Raw genomic sequence first — 20976 nt, 5'->3', positions numbered from 1 at the left:
AAATACTTGAATCAAGACCATGAAAATTTTTTTTACATTCTTAACTTTGGTCAGCTTAAGAGTCAGTGGTACCCAGCTCGAAAAAGGAGGAATTAATTTAAAAAATAATATTCAAGGAGTAATGACCCTTGACTGTTAAAGTTCTTTGCAAAATATACTATGTATTTGTATCTGTTCAAAGATGAGTTGTTGGAAAATTGAAGTACACAACATAAGTATGTAATTGTACCTCTCTATGGACTTATCTCATCTTTAGAAGTTCTAAAAATGATCATGTGAAGGATCTGCATTTATAGAGTTAAATGAGTTATATAAAGAACAACAACAACAACAAAAACCCAGGACATCTGTAGCAATAGCACATAATTATCTCACTTCTGTTATTGAATCAGGAAGAATTGAATTTGAATCATGATCATCAGCATCATGATCTTGGGCAAGTCATTTAACTTTTTTAAACCTCATTTTGCTCATCTATAAAATAGGGATGATAGTATCTATATTGCAAGAAATCATATGATAAATATAAAATGCTTGGCAAATGGAAAAGTTCTATGTAAGTACTAGTTATTTTCCTGATTCTAGCTACAAAGTGGGCTTTGCCAACTAGTTTCTGCTCAGCATCCTTTATGAGAAGGCCTCAAATTTGAGTAATTTGCTGAACTATGTCTAGGTGATAAATAATTGACATAGACCCTTATGATGGCAACCTGGTTCAGAAACTTTCTGGAATAGAAAGGGGGTAGGAACTCATGACATATAGCGAATGTGTGCCTTTCTTATCCATCCCTCTTTGAGAGTCTATTCCTATTTTGATTCCATACAGAGGATTTGGTTTAGAAGAAGCAGGTCTGTGGATGATGATTAGGGCTTTGATCTCTACAATTACAACTATGGGAGGGAAGGGAGAAAACAAAAATAAATCAAACAAAACAAATCAAACAAAAATAATATCAGAGATCAGGCTGTCACATTAATACCTCTACAATTTCTCTGGCTGTCTCCTGTGCCTGGAATTCTCTCCTTCCTCATCTCTATCTCAATGCATATCTCATTTTATGAATGAGAAGAATAAGGTCCAGAGAGATTGTCTTGTAGGAGGTCTCACATTTGAGGATTATGACTTTTATACCTTTGGCATGTTGCTTATCTTTTTAGTATATCTACTTATTTCCTCCTTGATAGAATGAGCAGACTAGATTCTTAAGATTCTTTAGGAATTTTTAATCTTTTTTTGTATCATGGACCTCTTTGGCAGTCTGATGATGTCTTGGGACACTGCTCAGAATAGTGTTTTTAAAAGCATACAATAAAGTAACAGATAAGATTACAAAGGAAAGCAATTATGTTGAAATAATTTCATCAAAATATTTATAAAACTAGCTTACCAACTTCAGGTTAAGAATCTTGTCTGCATAATTGCTATTCCACTGTTATGTTGACTCTACATTTGTGCTTTGTTATAAAACTTTAAAAAAAAATTAAATCCACACTTAAATTTATTTTACTGTCATTTAGAACATTTAAAAGAATGATTCTTAGGCTCAAATTACAGGTAGTAATAATGATATGATAATTAAGATTTTTGAACACTTGAAGATTGACAATTTTCTTAAAACATTTCTATGAGATAAGTAGATCCCTATTTTATTGATGGAGAAACAGAATCAAAGAGTCTAGAACAGCTTACCTAAGATCATATATCTACAAAGTTTATGATACAAAGTATCACTAAAATTAAGGCTTTAGGAAAAGCTTTTTGTAGAAGTAGGATTTTAATTGAGAACTAAGAAATTATACAATAGAGAATTAAGAGGAGACTGAGGAGAAAGGACATGGAGGCATCCATTGTATACAGCTTTCTTAAGGAATTTGGTCTCAAGGTAGGAAAGAGAGGACAATAGTTAGCATAAATGGATTAATCAAATGGACTTTTTTCTTTCTTTTTTTATTTTTTTATTCATTTTTCCAAATTATCCCCTCCCTCCCTCCACTCCCTCCCCCCGATGGCAGGTAATCCCATACATTTTACATGTGTTACAATATAACCTATATACAATATATGTGTGTGTAAATACCATTTTCTTGTTGCACATTAATTATTAGCTTCCGAAGGTAACCTGGGTAGATAGACAGTAGTGCTAACAATTTACATTCGCTTCCCAGTGTTCCTTCTCTGGGTATAGTTATTTCTGTCCATCATTGATCAACTGGAAGTGAGTTGGATCTTCTTTATGTTGAAGATTTCCACTTCCATCAGAATACACCCTCATACAGTATTGTTGTTGAAGTGGATAGTGATCTTCTGGTTCTGCTCATTTCACTCAGCAACAGTTGATTTAAGTCTCTCCAAGCCTCTCTGTATTCATCCTGTTGGTCATTTCTTACAGAGCAATAATATTCCATAACCTTCATATACTACAATTGGAAGGGAAAGATTTTTAAAGAATAAAGGGACAAGGGAATGAAGTAGACAATGTTGGACAAATACTAACCATACCAGACTGCCTCCTGTCTAGTTTAGATAAAAGTTGTGTTTGTGTGAGAAGGAATCTTCTTCCACTATCAAAGAACTGGAATTCACCACTTTCTTTAGACTAGAATTTCTTTACCTTTTGATTAGATCTAAGTTTTCCCAATTGGTTGTATCTTGCACAAAATTTCATCTTATTATCAATCCTGACTTTCAAAGGCTGTTTGAATAATCTGCAGAGACTGATTACTGGAAAAAGAAAAACTTTTATCATAATAATAGTTACTGAATTTAAGAGAGAAATAATAATTTTTCTCAACTGATTTTGTTGCTTTTTATGCCAGGTTCATTGCTCAACATTGCTTTCCCTTTTCAACTTCTCTATAAAAATAAAGTGTCTAGTTAATCAAAAACAAATGGTACAATTGCTGTGTCAAAGTATTCTATTTTCTTCATTTGTATTCCATCAAATCTCTCCCAAAAAGAGGGAAATCTGTTGCATCACTGGTCCTTTAAAATAAAGATTAATCATTGTAGTTATAGTGTTTTCAATTCTGTTATCAATTTAATTTTTCCCAATTCATAAAACCTGCTTTCTTTTTCTTCCATTTCCCCCATTTGAGGAAAAAAGGAAAATGTAACATATAATAATCAAGTAAAACAAACTTCCACATTGGCCATGTCCAAAAAAAATTTCTCATTCTATACTCCTGAATTTACTTACCCCATCAAGAGGTAAGTAGTATGCTGGTTTTTTCCATACATCCTCTGGAATACTTGTTTATTACATTGATCTTCCTACTTAAATTTTTCAAAGTTGTTTGTTTTACAATATTATTATTGTATCAGATGTTTTCCTGGTTTGGCTCACTTTTCTCTGTGTCGTGCAAGTTATCTCTCTGAAACTGCCCCCTTCATCATTTCTTATAGTAAAATATCTATTTTTACATACAAAATCTATTACTTTCAAGCTGTACTTTGCTCTGCTTTTCCCTATTGATGGGAACCCGTTTCCTGTTCTTTTCCATCACAGAAGGTCTGTTATTACATTTTTTTCTACATTTGGATCTTTTTCCTTTGAGGTATAGGCCCACTTGTGATATCTCTCAATCAAAAGTATGCATAGTGGACACCTAGATGGTGCAGTGAATAGAAGTCAGGAGGACCTGAATTCAAATCCAATTTCAGACACAATGCTTTCTAGCTGTATGGCCCTGGGCAAGTCACTTAATATTGGTTTGGCTCTTTTTCCTCAACTACAAAATGAGGATGACAACACTATCTCTTCATAGAGTTGTGAGGAAATAACATTTGTAAGGTTCTTATTATCATTTCTGGCATATAGTAGGTGCTATATAAATGCTTATTCCTGTCTTTTCTTTTATATGGTTTTTGATAGCTTGGATTTCTCCCTTAGAAAACTTCCTGTTTGATCATTTGAGGAATGGATTTTATTATACTTTTGAATTGGTTCAATAATTCACATCTCTCTTTGTGGAAATAAGACCTTTATTAGACATATGTAATACAAAGATTCTCTCCAGTTATCTGCTTCTCTTGTAATTTTATATTCATGGTCTTATAAATTCTAGAATTTTCTATTTTATTTTCTGTGATCCTATCTGTCCTTTGGTCATGAACTCTTTTACTATTCTTAGGTCTGAAAGATAATTGCTTTCCTAATTTGTTGATGATATTACTTTCTTTTTATGTCTAAGTCTCGTGCCCATAAGTGTTAAGTCTTTTTGCTAATACTCAATCATGGGTAGTTCAGTTGATGTTATCAAATGTGCCATGAAATGATCTTTCTTTCTAGTCATACAGTAGAATCAATGAAGGAGCATAAGTAGGCTGACATTTTATCAACAATGATTTTCATTAAATCAATGGAATTAGATTTTTCAGGAAATAATGAATACAAATTTTTTTTAACAGTAGCTGATACCAATTTTGTGAGAACTTGTTACTTAAGTAAATAAATGTTTAGTATTTTGAAACTTTGAATTCAGTTACTTTTTTGTATACTTTGTCTCCAAAGGGTAGAGGATGCTTTTTTTTTTTTTTTTTTTTTTTTTTTGGGATCTTTCTTCTCTATCAGGTACTAAATATTTGTTTGCCTAACTGAGAAATCTGGGCTATCAAAAGGAGGATATCAGAGGAAAAGAGGATATGAGTAAGCATTTATATAGCACCTACTATGAGCCACATAGGTAGTAAGTATTGAGACCACATTTTCCTGACATCAGGTCCAGCATTTTATCCACTAAGACTTTTGAAACACTTTGTATTTTTACACTATCTTGTTTTTGAAAAAGCTATTATCATTGCTTCAGCTTTCTCTCCTCTCAACCTCTTCTAAACTTTGTATTTTATCCAAAGTCATCAATAATTTCTTTATTGCCAAATCTGATGACCGTTTCTCAGACATCATTCCTTTGATACTGTGATAAAATTGTTCTTACATTTAACTGTTACTTTTTAAATAGTAATTTATTTTTTCCAATTACATGTAAAGATTTTTTATTAATATTTTCATGTAAAACATTTCTACATTATTCGTATCATGAAGGAAGAAACAGAACAACTTTTTTTTTTTTAATGTGAAAGTAGTAGTTTCTTTTCTTTTTGTTTTTTGCTGAGGCAGTTGGGGTTAAGTGATTTGCTCAAGGTCACATAGCTAGGAAGTAAGTGTCTAAGACCATATTTGAACCAGATCCTCCTGATTTCAGGGCTAGTGGAAAGTAGTAGTTTCAGTGTGCATTCAGACTCCTAACAGTTCTTTCTCTGAATGTGAATAGCATTTTCCATTGAGGTTTTTGAAATTGTCTTGGGTCATTGTATTACTGAGGAGAGCTAAGTACAATATTAACTGTTACTTCTGAAAAAGGCAGTTGATATATAATTTTAGGTTTTTGTTTTTTTTCTTAGCGATATTTCATGACAGAATTTTAAAAACTGCTTATATTTTCCAAATTATCATGTACCTTGCTCTTTTAAAACTGATTTGGTAAATTCTTAAATTATTACATGAAGAAGTAGCCATCAAGTCAAATTCATCAAGCAATTCAGTTACAAAAACCAATCATTCTGATAGTAATCTTCAAAATGATTTTTGACATTTTTAGTCCTTTGAACTGAATATTAGGTGTAGTAAAAGTCTACAGAAGGACCTAGCAAAAGTTTGTCTGATAATGAAGTCATTCTTCTTGTTGAAGTTTGAATTTATAATTAAGTAGCTCCTCAAAGCACTACTATATTCTTCTTTTTTCTGATGAAAAGTATTTTTTTTTTTTAGTTTTTCCTAATTCATGTGTTCCAAATTTTTGTTCTCCTCTTTCCCTCTCTCCTCAGATAGTAGGCAATCTAATATAGATTTAACATGTGCGTTTCCTAACTACATTCCCATGTTGTACAAGAAAAATCAGATCAAAGGGGGAAAAAAAGAAAATAAAAGAAAAAAACAAGTAAACAAACAGCAGTAGCAAAAAGATAAAATACTATGCTTTCATCCACATTCAGTCTCTGTAGAATTTCTGGTTATGGATGGCTCTTTCCATCACAACTCTCATTGGAATTGCCTTGAATCACCTCATTGTTGAAAAAAGCCAAGTCTATTAGAATTAGGTGTGTACAAATCCCATAATCTACAATCAAAGAACGTTGCATTTTATGGCCATGTAGCAGTTGTCTTATTCTTATACTTGAATTTGATCTCCATGGCTTCCTCATGGTATGCTGGTCCATTTAGCCTTCATCAACTCTTCTCCACACTTTGTTGAGCTCTAAATGCACCAGTCAAGAATTGTTATTTTGCAAGGAAAATTTTTGATCTGGTTTGATATTGTGATACCAGTTGTTTTACTAATTTGAAAATGTTGAATACAAGATTGAGGTTTTGCAATTGCTAGATAAATAGTAGTAACAGTATTACACAATGATCTGTTGACCATTGGCAACTATATTTGAATAAATACACTGATTCTCCTCTCTGACTGTCCAACTAGCACATCATTACACATTAGGCTGTTCTGTCCTCCATTATCTCCTGAAGTTTGTCCAACTTTATGACTGTCATTTCCATGACATTTCCATCCTGTTCTCTGGTGTCTCCTTTTGCCTTCCATCTTTCCAAAATCAGGATCTTTTCCAATGAATCCTGTCTTCTCATTATGTGGTTAAAGTATTTAACCTGCACCTTCAGTATTTATCTTTCCAGTGAGTATTTAATTTCTGCAAGTATTGATTGATTTGATCTTGCTGTCCAAGAGACTCTCAAAAGCCTTCTCCAGGATCACAATTCAAAAATGTCATTTCTGCAGTGCTCAGCTTTTCTTAATAGTCTAAATTTTACAGCTGTACATTGCTCCTAGAACAACCATATCTTTGACCACATGGACCTTTGTTGGCAAGGTGATGTTTCTGCTTCTTAGCATGCTATCCAGCTTTGCCATGACTTTTTTTTTTTTAATTAAAGCTTTTTATTTTTCAAAACATATGTGTGGACAATTCTTCAGCATAAGCTCTTGCAAAACCTTGTGTTCCAATTTTCCCTCTCTTTGTTCATGCCCTCCCCTAAATGGCAAGTAGTCTAAGATATGGTAAACTTGGTAAAAATATATGTTAAATCTAATGTATGCATACAATTATTGTGCTGCACAAGAAAAATCAATCAAACCAGTAAAAAAACATAAGCAAAATAAAATGCAAGCAACGCAAAAAGAGTGAAAATGCTATGTTGTGAACTACATTCAGTTCCCACAGTCCTCTCTCTGGGTGTTGATGGCTCTCTTCATCACTGAACAATTGGAACTGGTTTGAATCATATCATTGTTGAAGAGAGCCATGTCCATCAGAATTGATCATTTTATAATAATCTTGTAGTGTACAATGATCTGCTAGTTCTGCTCACTTCACTTATCATCAGTTCATTGGTCTCTCCAGGCCTCTCCAAAATCATCCTGCTGAATATTTCTTACAAAATAATAATATTCCATAGCACTCATATACCATAATTCTCATATTCATACTCATATTCATATTCATATTCAGCCATTTTCCAATTGCTGGGCATCTATTCAGCTTCCAGTTTCTTTTTGCCATAACTTTTCTTCCAAAAAGCAAGCACCTTTTAATTTTATGGCTGTAGTTGCTGTCTTCGGTGATCTTTTAGTCGAAGACTATAAAATTTGACATTTCTTCTCCTTTTATTTACTAGGAAATGATTGATTAGTTGTCGTGGTCTTAGTTAAAACTAAGCACAGATAAAAATCTGGAAAAATTCCTGAAAAGTGAAAAAAGTTCAGACTCATCTCCATCACAGAAAGATGGGATGAAAGATTGTGACAATTAATTTATGACAAAAGCATATTGCAGGTGATATGCTTATTTGAGTATTTTAGGGAACATGTTATATGACTAATTAACAACCTGATATAAAAGGAAATAATACTGTTAAGAATAGCAGCGTTTAAAGTGAATCTTTAGATTTCTCCATGGTTAGTGTATACTAAATATTTATGCTATGTTATAAGGGAAAAAAAATGTATACATAATGAAAAGAATCTCAGTGTCTGGGCCCAGGAAGTCTGTATTTTATTTTATAAGATTTGACATGATTTTCTCAGAGTTTTTGAAGCTGATTTTGTTTTGGGGAAAAATTCAGCAGTGTATCATTTAGTTAAAATTCACACTTTTCCAAAAAAAATTTTAATGCTAAATTTAGTTCTTATCCCTTTAAATTGACATATTCTTTATCTAAAATATGTAAAGCTTTAGTTTTTAAATAATTGTTTGAAGACAAAAATTTTTCAAATAATTCATAATACTTAAACGGACCTGCAATCTTAACATTCTGTATCTTCTCTCCAGTGATGATGATCAAAACTCACTCATGCAAGTCCCAGCTTGTTTGACATTGTCCTTCCATTATTTTCATCTCAGTGTATCCACCCAAGATATTTATTCTTGTATGAATTTCTTATGATGTAGAAAGATATTAGGAAATTGCTGAAGTTATTACCTGCTGTTCCTCACTCCTAATATGTGTTCATACTGTCTTCTTTTTTGATCATGCATATCCCTGATCCTTTACTCCATTTCTTCAGTTACTTTTTATGTATGTGTATACTGTGTGTAGTAGGCTTGCTTGTGCCTACTATATACATTTTTGTTGCCCTAGACTTGAGCTGAAGGAGGAAGAAAAGACTTAAGGAGAAAAATGAATAGTACTGCCACAAAAAGGATAAAAATTTGAGAATGCTGTATCAGGACAGAAGAAATCAAGTTGAGTCTGTCTATCAAGATACTAATGGCATGATAAGTCAGGAGACACCAAAGAATTTTCCCTTTAGAAAGTATGGAGAACATAGAGAAATTTTGCCATGACCTACATAGAATGTGCTGTGTTTTTCTTTCTGTTTTTGCCAAGGCATTATGCTCAAAGTTCAAACTTATCTCCCATAAAAGGGAGTAAGTAGAACTGAAGGACTACTTTGCAATAATTTTTTATTTTAAAGTGGAAAAAAAGGGATTCAGTACAAAAACAAAAGAAAAGAACCTAGATAGGTAAAAGATAATACTGATTTAGGAGTTTGGAGAATGGAAGAATATCACATAAAGGAAAAAGGGAGGAAAGATGAGTTAATAGATAAAACTAAATGACAGAGCTCCTGTCCCCATCCTCCCAAAATAAAAAGAAGTAAGTTATTTGAACTCTGGAAAAGAAGCAGCTGCTTGTCCTCTAAGAAATGATGGTCTGAATCTTTAGGTTTTATAAGGACAGATCATCTACTAAAAAATTCATGGAATAAGAAATAAGGATGGTTGTTGCCTCCTTACTATTCCTATAGAGATAATAATAACAATAGAGAAATCTTCTCTATTTCTGATTATGTGTCTAGGGTGAGACAGAACCTTTCTGGCACTATCTTGACCTGATGACTAATGTTTATTTGAAATGATTCACATGAGTGAAGTTAATAGTGCCAGAGGGAAGTAGGAAATACTGCTGAATTTTTGATATTTTGGGAAAGAAACTGAGCAAAAGTAACATTTTCTTTCTTGATGCTGATTGTTAGCTGATTTTAAAAAAAAAGTAAAAGCAAAGCTTGTTATGAAATTCCTATCCTGAGAGTAGAAATTGATTTTTCTTCTGTCACATAAAAATATAAAAATTATAGGATGCAATACAACTAGAAAGGCTGCTAAGAAGGTATTTGCTTAGATAAATCTAATCAAAATGGCTTTAACTCCAAAAAAGAATTGGAAATGATGCTTGTACATCTCTACCAATATCTGTTTCAAAGAGAGTAACTACTGTTGAGAAAGAATAGCAATATAATTGTCTACTATTCTTGGACAACAAAATCTAAGAAAGGAATCAGCAAAAATGTCTTTACATCTGATCAGTATATGTTTAAAAAAAAATGAAAGGTGAACTTAATGCAGAGAAGTAAATTTTACCTCACAGTTGTCATTGAGACTTAATAGAAATGAGGCACTTCACTAGAACATGGATTTGGATTATATCATTGGAATATAGAACACAATACCAGAAAAAGTAGACCTAGAGAATAAAACTGAGAAACAATTGAAAAGTTTGGTAGTAGAGCAAGATAGAGTAGTAAAGTTGATGTCAATTATGTAGACAAATTTATTATAGAATATTCTCTTGTAAAGCAGAGCTGCTAATTTTAAAAAATTGATATTTTGCTTAAGTAAAGTTTCATTTTTTAGAAGATAGAGAAACCTTTTCAGGACCGATTCTCAGGAGGATCTAGTTACTAGTTTGGCAAGGACATAAGCCTTGGTGGGAAGTAATCACTCCCATCTTTGAATTTGTGGTAAAGGAGAGGAAAGCTATCCTTTTATTTTAGGAGAGGAGATTTCAAAGAGTTCTGAAAAAGAATAGGTAAAATCTCATGTTCAAAAATACTTTAAGGAGGTAAACCCAGGCGAGGTTAGACTTTTCTTCAGAATGAAATCCTGAAGAAAAAAAGAAACAATTTTGATGATTAGGAAAAATTTGAGTTATTTAAAGACACTATAAATAACTTAAATTTAAAAAAATTATCCCCCCACTCCCAATTTAAAAAAAAAGAAACTCTATAAAAGATATAAGTAAAAAGCTGCTAATGGGAATGAATACACAAGTGGCATGATTCTATAAATATATTAGGAACACTACTCCAGATGACGTCCTGGGAACATTTTTCTTCATATACTTTCATTATGTGGTCTTAACAACTCTTGATTTTAATTGGCTCTATGCTGATGACTTCCAGATTTTCATAACTTGCCACAGAATCTCTCCTGAGTTATAATTTAGGGTCACCTAATGTGGAACATTTTGAAGTTCTGTGACTGTGAGGCCAGTTCTCTTTTCACCATACACACTGCTCTTAGGATAATCTTTTGGAGAATGTATGTGTGTGCGTGTGTGTTTGTGTGTGTATACACACATGTGTATGTACTTAAACATATTCTACTATTCTCACTCTGGTCCCTCCATATCCTTTACACACCCCAGCAGTGTGGCTATATTGTCCTACTTTGTCTTTCTCATACAGCCATTCATTTTCAGTTTTTTCACTAACTGCCCTTCCTCTTAAGCTTACAGGATACTCTTTAACACCAGCTATTAATGCCTTCTCTTCCAGGTAGCCACCCTGTTTCACTTTTATCTTTGCACCCCTTGTGCTGAGCACAGCAATTATACATAGTATATCTTTGTAAATGTTTGTTAGTTGGTGATCATAGATTTGTGAAAAGAACTGAGGTCAATAAAATATGACTTAATGAGTTATATTGTGAAGAGGATCTTAGAAGGTTAGCTGCTTGATGATAACTGACAATAGAGTGAAAATTATTTTTAGTATTTACCATAAATTGTTTAAAAAAGCACTGTGGGATAGCAAAAAGAGCATTGAATTTCTAGTTGTGGGACTTGGGCTTGAAACCTAGCTTGGCCATTTTTGTGACTGTGGTAATGCATATCATCTGGGGGCAATTTTTTGTTGGAATACATGGGAGAACTGTTGGTGTATACGGGAGCCACCTAACAGGGCTGCTGGAGATCCAACCCAAAATGGATCTCCTCTTGTGAGAGGATGATACAAGGAGACTGAGAGGCAGTTGCTGTTCTCTGACCTCTCTCCTCTTCCCTCTGTCTCCAATTTATCTCATTCCCAGTCTGGGCCCTGTGTCAGCAAAGGCTGCCTTGCAACTCTTTCAGATGTTATGATTCACAATTGTGGAGGCTCTCGGAGAATTGACCTGTCCCTTAACAATTCTTCTCTGTTCTTTAGTCTTATTTAAAGAATGTTGTTGTACTTAGATGATCCCCTAATTGTCCTTCTATCCCTAAATAAATGAAAGGGAGTGATTAGGAACAGGCCATGCTAATCAGATTTCATTTTTTAATTGTTAAAATAAAGGAAATTCTGTTGTGGTAAGTTGGCCTAGTCTTTGGCAAAGTGTTGGATCAATTTACGTATTCTATTTTTGTAGACAAGATGGAAAGGCTTAACTTTATTTGCATGTATTTATCAACTGATTTGAATGACCAGATTACAGCATATATGCTGTGCCATATAAAGATCATTTAGTAAGGGTATAATGTATCCTGAAACTTGTGTTTAACATTTTTGTCAGTGACTAGAAGAAAGACAGATCACCTCTCTTTCCATTATGCCATTCTGACTCTGAAAGTGGTTTCTTTGTCACTTTGAAGTAGGAAGAAATTTAGTTTGCAATATAGGCTCATTAGCCATGAAATACAAGCTAAAATGTCAGAATTACAGAATCTCTGAGCTCAAAGGAATGGTTTGGATTATGCTTGGAGGCCAGCAGACCTGTCTCATTCAAGTCCTGTTTCTGATTCATGTTGGCTGTGTGTTCCTGGGCAAGTACTCAAGACCTGAAGTTTCAGAGAAGTTGCCAACTTTTATTAGTAAAGGACATTTCTCATTGAGAGTTACCTCAAATTATGTTGAAAGACTATAGGAAGGAAAAAGACAAAATACTTTTTTTGGAGGCTGGGGGAGAGATGCAGGTAAACAAATTAGTTTAATCCTTCTAGAAATTAATAAAAAATAAAAACTTTCAAGGTGTCTTGCTTTGTTTCTTCTTTTTGTCTTCATTTCACATTATGCAGTTTTTGAGTGTTGATGTTTGAATTTCTGTGTGTAAAGCCTCCACAAGCCTTTGATTGTAACTTTTGAATTTTTTTGTGGGTTCCAGGTGCTAGAAGGTATGTATGGACATTGGGGAGCTAATTAATCAAAATGTTGCTGTACTCACCGATTTACTTTATTATTATTATTATTTTTTGGCCTTTCAAGATTAAAACTTTCAACCCAAGTACTTACTAATAAGTCAAATAGTTATTATATTAGAATGTGACTTAAGAGCAATAGTTTTAAAGTTATAAATCCCAAGAACATAAAGTAGGGACCAAAAAAGAAAAACTTCACTACAGTAAGGTAAAAACATTCTTAAAACTTTTTTTATTTTTGCTGAGGCAGTTGGGGTTAAGTGACTTGCCTAGGGTCACACAGTTAGGAAGCATTAATTGTTGAGATTAGATTTGAACTCAAGTCCTCTTGACTTCAGGGTTGGTGCTCTAGCCATTTTGCCACCTAGCTGCCCCAACATTCTTAAAACTTTGAAGCAAAAAGGAAACTTTTCCATTAATTAAGTACTGGATAGAAGACCATTAGTATATCCTTGTTTTTGATATAAGTTGTTCTACTGACTTGGTAAAGAAGGATGTTTTTGTGCATATAATTACATTATTTTTCATGAATTTTTTCTTTCTACAAATACATAGTTGCATTGTTCACTTTTTAAAATTGTATTTACCTTTGATTTCTAGGTTAGAATTTTCGAGTCAGCTTTTTTCCCTTAATGAGAAATTGCAGCGACAGGACTCTCTCCTGTTGCTTATTTTTTGCCGGCTACTTGCTCACTTTCTATATATATTCTCTTCATTAATTGATGAAGAAGGGGCCAGTTGCATATTTTTGGGAATTTTGTGCATTCTTCTTGGCATTAAATGGAACCTCTAGGGTTATATAGCGGGGTAATAATGGTCTTTCAAGGAAGATTTTCTATCTCCTGAGATTCTGCAGATCAGAAAATCTTTGTAGGTATTTGATGATTTAGCTTTATTAAGTTAGAAAATAACTCTGTAATTGGAAGTGCAAGCTAGCTTGCAGAATTAATTTTATTAGAAGCAGAAATAGAATTTTATGTGCTTGAGTAGAGGAGACATGACAGTTAACAACAAGTAAATATAAATACAGGTCTTTTAAAATTTATTCACATTTTTAAAACCTGGAGGTCAGAATGTTCTAGTAGTTTTTGAGAAACCTAATCCTTCCCACACATTTATTCAGTGCTACCAAAAAGAAAAAGTTAAAACTTATTTAAAATGTGGAAAAATTGCTTCCCAATATTTTAACAGAGAGAGACTGAGAACACACAGCATTGAATCATCAGGAAAACTGAAGATCTCCCCCGAACAGCACTGGGATTTCACTGCAGAGGACTTGAAAGACCTTGGAGAAATTGGACGAGGAGCTTATGGTTCTGTCAACAAAATGGTCCACAAACCAAGTGGGCAAATAATGGCAGTTAAAGTAGGTGATGCCCATAATTACTTTTGGTACTTTAATCCATTAGCTGGTGAAATTTGATGAGGCAATAATGCTGTTTCTGTTGTAATTATATTCTAAGTGAAGGATATATTTATTGTAAATATAGTACCTAACAAACTGTTTATCTCAAAGGTGTTTTGCAATATTTTGACTCAGATGAGCTTACATATGACAGGTGTCTTGTCACATTTGCTTGCATGTGTAAATGCTTATACATGATGCAACTTTGGTTGGATTTCTTAATGTGTTTGTCAAACTTAAGGTATTACCACTTATCATGGGTGGGTATTGACCATGATAGTAATTTCTTGAGAGAAAAACTGCACTGAACCAAACTAAGGGCTAGAAAAGAATGGAAGGGACAGGTTAGGCAGGGCAAGAGTTAACAGCAGAAATAATGTCTTTGGAACAAAATTCATCTTGCTGTTAATAGCTTAAGCCTTTAACTGTTCCATGCTGACTAGATTTTACTTCCTCAAGGCTATCCTATTACTTGGCCTTTAGAGTCATATTAATATATGTAGTTGATGATTATGTCACATTTTACATAGTTTGAGAGTGATATACCATCTCTTTCTCCCACTGTCCCCAATGTCCACAAATAATGATAAAGGTCCTTTGCAGCCAAAAATAAACATTTTTGTTGATAGATTTCTTAAAAATACTTGGTGAGTTTCATATAAACTTTTAGTTGAGTGGTGATCTTCTCCTTTTTAAGAAATTAGAGAATTTAATTTGGAAAACTTCCCCCCACAAACAAGCCAAAATGAGGTAATTATTGTGGAAGGTATAGTAAGATATTTAAATGAGAAAATATCAGTTTATCACTTGATTGTAACTAGATGTTAGTGGTCAGAAGGTATAGTAGTCTATGCTGAAGTAAGTCCACTTGTAGCTTTATAATTTATTGGCATTTCCTGGGAATGTGTGAAATTTAAAAAAGACAAATTAACAACAATAATCTGGGAAACTATTTTATAATTCCCTAGAAGAACATTTTGAATTGTGTGCTAATTTACTTGAGATATATGCTATGAGTCATCTTAACTTGAGAAGAAGAGACATTTTTTCAGTGAGATTATTAGGTATGTATGTGAACCAGCTTCAATTATTTCAAAGGGATTTTCATTTTTGCTAAAAGTGAACTTATAGCTGTTTATTTCATTTTAGAATTGAGATTTTATTTGTGCTTCATCTGTGTGCTAGGGAGCAAAAGTGGATTTTGCTTCCTGTACTTTTATGGGCCTAGCAATATTATTTAATGTATAGAGTAATAAATGTCTATTTTTACTAAACAATTTAGGTAGAAAGAACATGTGTTTAAAAAAAAGTACTCCATTTTGGAGCAAAAGTAACACTTGTAGAAAGCAAGGTGAGTCATAAATTTATATCAAATGAGCTTCCCTTTTTATATTTAGGACACCACTGTTCTTCCTGGTCATTCAGTTTTACCACCCTGAAGTCATTCTTTAATTTTCTCTCTCTTCATCCCAACCTTCATTTTATTAGTTAAAAAGTCTTGAGGATTCTACCTCTACAATAATTTTTAATCTCCTTTTTTCCATTTGCAGAACAACCTCCCTACTTCAATCTCTTTGCCTCTTTTGGAGCAATTCAATATCCTCTTAATTAATCATGCTTCTAATCTTTCCTCTCTCTGCTAAATTTCCCTCACAGATGCCATAAGATTTTAAAATCACCTTTCTGACCATGTTAATTTCCTGCTTGAAAAGCTGTGGTAGTATGCCCTATTACTTCTGAAATATCCACATAGCTAAGTTAATCACTCAGTCAATGAATAAATAAGCTTTTAAAGGTTAATTGCAGAGGAGTTAGTAAAGGGGTCTGAGAGGCTTTGGGGGAGATAATTTTGGGATGATAGTTCCTTCCTGGTCATTTTGCAGGGACTTGTAAGTAGCTGGAACATCATCTGTATAGAAACAGAATACAGCTGGATAGTTGTATTCAGTGCTATCATAATGATCACCTGACTTGCCATATAATCATTTCCAACTTCTTGTATTCAGATAGATTTAGTATAATAGCAGTGGTGAAGATAACTCAATATTTCTTCCCTCTTTTAGCTACAATTCATATGTACAATTTGCTACAATGAGTATGAGTCCAAAAATTAAAAATGGGAACAAAGTTATTTTTAAATGTCTTTTAGATGCATCCCTTATTATATGTAGAAGAACAGTTTCAACTTATATTCTTGGCATTAGTTTCTCTAGTTGATGTAACAATACTCTATTCCCTTCCAAAAGAATTGAGACTATGGATAAGTAATTTGGGCAACTAGGTGGATAGAATATTGGGTCTGGAATCAAGAAGATTCATCTTAAGGACTTGTTATGTGGCACACAATCACTTCTGCCTGACATTGGGATACAAATATAAAAACTTGTCAATTTCTGTCCTCAAAAAGCTTTCATTCTACTGGGGAGAAATAAACATGAACACATATGAATCATCCTCATTCTCTTAACTAATATTTATATAGTGTCTACTATGTACTATCACTATGATACAAGATACACATTGTTATAAAAAGGCTTTATAGCTTAAAATAGCACTAAGACTTGAGATATCCTGTATAAAACAAATTTAAGGGCAGGAGTGCTTAATTGGAGAAATTGAGAAAGGGAAGATGTTACTTGAAGTGAGCTGTTAAGGAAAATACAAGTCACAAGAAAAAAAGTGAGGAAGCAGTGCATTCCAGGCATGGAGAACAGCTTATTTAAAGGCATGGACATGAGAGATGGAATGCTATGTAAAGGGCAACAAGTTGAACAGTATGGCTAGAACATAAGAATGTGTGGAAGGTAGAATTGGGAGTTAACATGAAGAAGCTAAAAAGCTAAGGTGGAGTAGAGTCAGATTATAAAGTGCTTTAAATGCAAAAGAAAGGTTTATATTTTTTTCTTGTAGGCAATAGGGAGCTACTGAAGCTTGGACTGAAGTCCAAGGGAGTTGACATAGTAAGTAAAACCTGTACCTTAAGAATATCAAGTTGATATTTGCATTGATTGGATTAAAAAAAGATTAATTGGGTCCAAACAAGTCCAGATGAACAATGTTGAGGAACTAAATTATGGTTTTATGTTTAAATATAGAGGAGGAAGATAGGAAAGATCTCATGAAAGTGAAATCAATAAGGCACTTGGCTATAGTGAGTGAGAGAAAGTGAAAGTTTAAGAGTGGTTCCTAGATTCTAAACCATAGCGCCTGAAACAATGGTGATTCTCAGCAGAGTAGGGAAGTTAGGAGGCAAGGATTTAAGAGTAAAGAAGATGAATGAATATGATAAGTTTTAACATGTAAATGTCATATAAATAGCCAGCAAGCAATTAAAGATGCAGTGCTTGAATTTAAGGAAAATTTTGTTTGTAGCTTCAAGAGTATTCTTCAGAGATAGGATACTAAACTCATGGGCATTGATGAAATCAGCAAGAGAAAGGGCATTAATAAATAAACATTTATAAAATGCCTATTTATCAGTTTCTGTTCTAAGCATTAGGTTTACTAGTAAAAAGAATAACAAAGAATGATCTAACTTACAGTGGGTTTATATTTTAATGGGGGAGACAAGTACATCTAATAATAATGTACAGCATAAATATTAGAATATACATTCTTATATACTTATTTATGATGTACATGTAAATGTGTTTATTTGTATGTATTTGAATATACTTTTATGTAAAGATTGTCAAATACTTTCAGATTTAAGTACATTGAGAAGAAGAGGATTGGGGAGAGTTCATACAGAGGAGACATCTGGGCTTTATTTTAATATAAGAGAGGGACTTTGTGAGAGGTAAGAAAGATGCATTCCAGGTATGGGGAACTGACAGTGTGACAACATGAAAACAGAAGATGGTGCATTGAAAGTAGAGAACAGAGAAGGCCAAATTGTCTGAATCCCAATGCAGGAGAGAGATAATGTCCAGTGAAACTGGAAAGGTAAGTTAGGGTCATGTTGTGTAGGGTTTTAAAATGTAAATAAAATAATTTATATTTGGTAATAGATAAATACTGTAGTTGGTTGAGTAAAGTATCATATGGGCAGATCCACATTTAAGGAAAATTGTTTTGGCAACAGTGTGTGGAATTAACAAGGATGGTGAGAAAAATGAATGCTAATCACACTGGAAGGAAGATCTGCCTTCACTAGATATAGAGAAGTTTAAAAGAGGAAAGTTTTTTTGGGGGGTAAGGGGAAATGGAGAAGATAATAATGACAACTTTAGATGTGTTGAGTTTTAAATGTCTCAGAAATAGTTTGAAATATCCAAGAATCAGTGATAACCTGAAGGTCAGGGAAAAAACTGGGCTAGAAAAAATAAGCAGCAAAGATGGTAGAACCGAAGAAAGCATTACAGTCCTAAGAATAGTAATTAGATTTTGTCTTAGATCAGACTCTCTTGTGTTTATAAAAGCTTTCAGGCCCTGGGCTAGCACTGCTTTTGAGATCCTTGAATAACATAATATTTAGTTCCCAAGGAATGCATCACATAACTAAACAAGGCCCAGATATTTGTTTTAGAAAAGCACAAAGTTGGATCCTAACATAAATTTTCAATTTTGGAATAATGAATTTACATAAGAACTCCCACAATAAAGAGCTGTTAGAGGAAAAGAGATTTCCAAGACACAAACTCTGAAGCGAATGACTACAAACAAAAGAGAAGGGGGCCTCCTTTTGTCAGACTGGGGGGGGGGGAATGAAAAAAAGAATGTGAAATCATGTCAAAAGCTTTTGAAATGAAAAGAATGGGAGTAAAGAGAGCTTATGTCCAATGGCCTCAGTTTTTTTTTTTTTTTTCTTCTCTTTTTCCTTCAGTAAAATAAGAATGGTCTTTACTTTAATTGGGGTATGAGTGAGATGGAAGAGAGGAGCAGTCAGTCAATAAATATTTTAAAACCAGCCAGCCACTGTGCTAAGCACCAGGAATAAAAATACAAATAAATAGTCCCTACCCTCAAGGAATTTTTATGTGAGAGAAGGGAATATTAAAAGGAAGCTGAAAAGTGGGAGCAAAGAGGATGAAAAGATACACAATTCTGGAGTGTGATAAAGAATTCCAAAGAAACCTAAAAGCAGTTCAGATGGCAGAAAATTCAGAGGAGAATTTTAAGGTTTAAGCAGAAATGAGAAGCTTTTGGAATAGGTTCTGTCATTTGTCTTTTATTCTCAAAGAGGTCCACTGACACCTGGAGAATAATGTCTTGATTTGCAAGTGAATTGAAGTAATCTGCCTCACTCTCCTCTAGGGTTATCTGAGTCCAGTGGCTAGACTTAAATCTGGACTACTGGAGATGATCTTTGGATAAGTGCTTTAGGGAGAGAGAGAAGGAATCAATTAAGAGAGGAAGAAAAGGACTGACTGCTTTTGAGGTTGAATAACAAATTTATAATGGATCCAGTCAGCATAACTGTGGGGAGCAGGTAGGAGACAGAGGATGGACGAAGCAGTTTGGAGTCAGGAAGACTTGAGTTCAGATTTGGCTCCAGCCACTAGCTGTACAACCCTACATAAATCACTTAACTTGTGTCTGCTTCAGTTTTCTCAATTGTAAAAGGGATAATTAGAGCATCTATCTTAAAGAGTTGTTGTGAGGATTAATGAGATCATATTTGTAAAGTGTTTATCACAGTGCGTGGCACATAGTAGATGCTTAATCAATGCTTATTTCCTTCCTTTCTCTTCCAGCTTTGTTCATCAGCTTGTGATCATGAATGGAGCAAGCTGATGGTGGGAATAATCCAAGGTTACAGTTAGTAAGAGAAAACTGGTGCTAGAATAGAGGGAAAAAGAATTCTGTTGTGATACGGAAGCCACCTGCCAGTGGCTGCTGGAGGTCTAACTCAGACCTGTAGAATGGATCTCTTCATGTGAGAGGATAATGATGATGCAAGGAGACTGAGAGGTAGTTGGGTTCTCTGACCTCTCCACTGAGAGGCAGTTGCATTCTCTGACCTCTCTCCTCTTCCCTTTGCCCCTCAATTTATTTCATTCCTAGTCCACAAGCAACACCTATGTCAATACAGGCTGCTTTGCAACTCTTTCAGATGTTATGAACCACAGCTGTGGAGGCTCTTGGAGAATTGATCTGCCCCTTCACTGAGGCATGGTCCTTAACAGAATTCAGTGAAAGGTAGTATAGAGTGAAAGTGGCTAACTATTGAGTTGAGTTTGGAAAGGAGAGTGAAAGCAGAGTTGGGGTACTGAGGAATGGAGGGAATGAAGTTCTTAATAGGGTCAAAAAAGAGGTGGTGAATCATTGGTAATAATAGGTTATGACCAGATAAAGGAATTTTTAACCAGAGTAGTAGAACATATATATGTTATGGCAAGATTAAGTGTATAGACTGTGTATACCTTGTATACCATGTTTATACTTATGTATATACCCTGTGTTTAGCTAAGGTGGAATGAAAGAGTAGATCTTAGAGATTTAAGAAGAGGCAAAAGAATTTATTGGTGATTTGTGGGAAAGAAGTTTCACTCCAGTGTTGGGAACAAAAACCAGATTTCAAGTGATTGAAAGTTGGAGGCAAAGAAGCAGAGGCAATGAGTATAGATTTGCCTGTGAAAGGAAGGGAGATTGAGGATGTTAACCTGTTGTGGGAATGGTAAAGGTAGAGATTTAAGCCTGTGTGTAACTAGAAGGGAAGCAATTAGTGGTTGATTCAACAGTAAAAACATTAAGGAGAAGAGGATTGACCAATAAGACAGATTTTTGGGAAAGGAGGGGAGAGGAATCAAGGTACATGGAGAAAGTTAGCATTAAAGATCCCTTTTGCCAACATTGTAACATAGGGATGTAAGTGACATTGTT

At 33.9% G+C, this 20976-nt stretch overlaps 1 protein-coding gene across 3 annotated transcripts in view; it reads left to right on the top strand.

Moving 5' to 3' along the window:
• MAP2K4 (mitogen-activated protein kinase kinase 4) overlaps positions 1 to 20976 on the top strand; it is a 210196-nt gene that overhangs the window by 104608 nt on the left and 84612 nt on the right. For all 3 annotated transcript variants that reach the window (XM_074312045.1, XM_074312043.1, XM_074312044.1), the window contains exon 3: positions 13938 to 14112. In XM_074312045.1, coding sequence (XP_074168146.1) covers positions 13938 to 14112 — 175 coding nt within the window. The remainder of the gene's footprint in view (positions 1 to 13937; positions 14113 to 20976) is intronic.

The sequence above is a fragment of the Sminthopsis crassicaudata genome, chromosome 4, assembly GCF_048593235.1.
Source record: "Sminthopsis crassicaudata isolate SCR6 chromosome 4, ASM4859323v1, whole genome shotgun sequence".
In the NCBI taxonomy this organism is placed as follows: Eukaryota; Metazoa; Chordata; class Mammalia; order Dasyuromorphia; family Dasyuridae; genus Sminthopsis; species Sminthopsis crassicaudata.
This window is presented reverse-complemented; position numbering and strand designations above follow the sequence as displayed.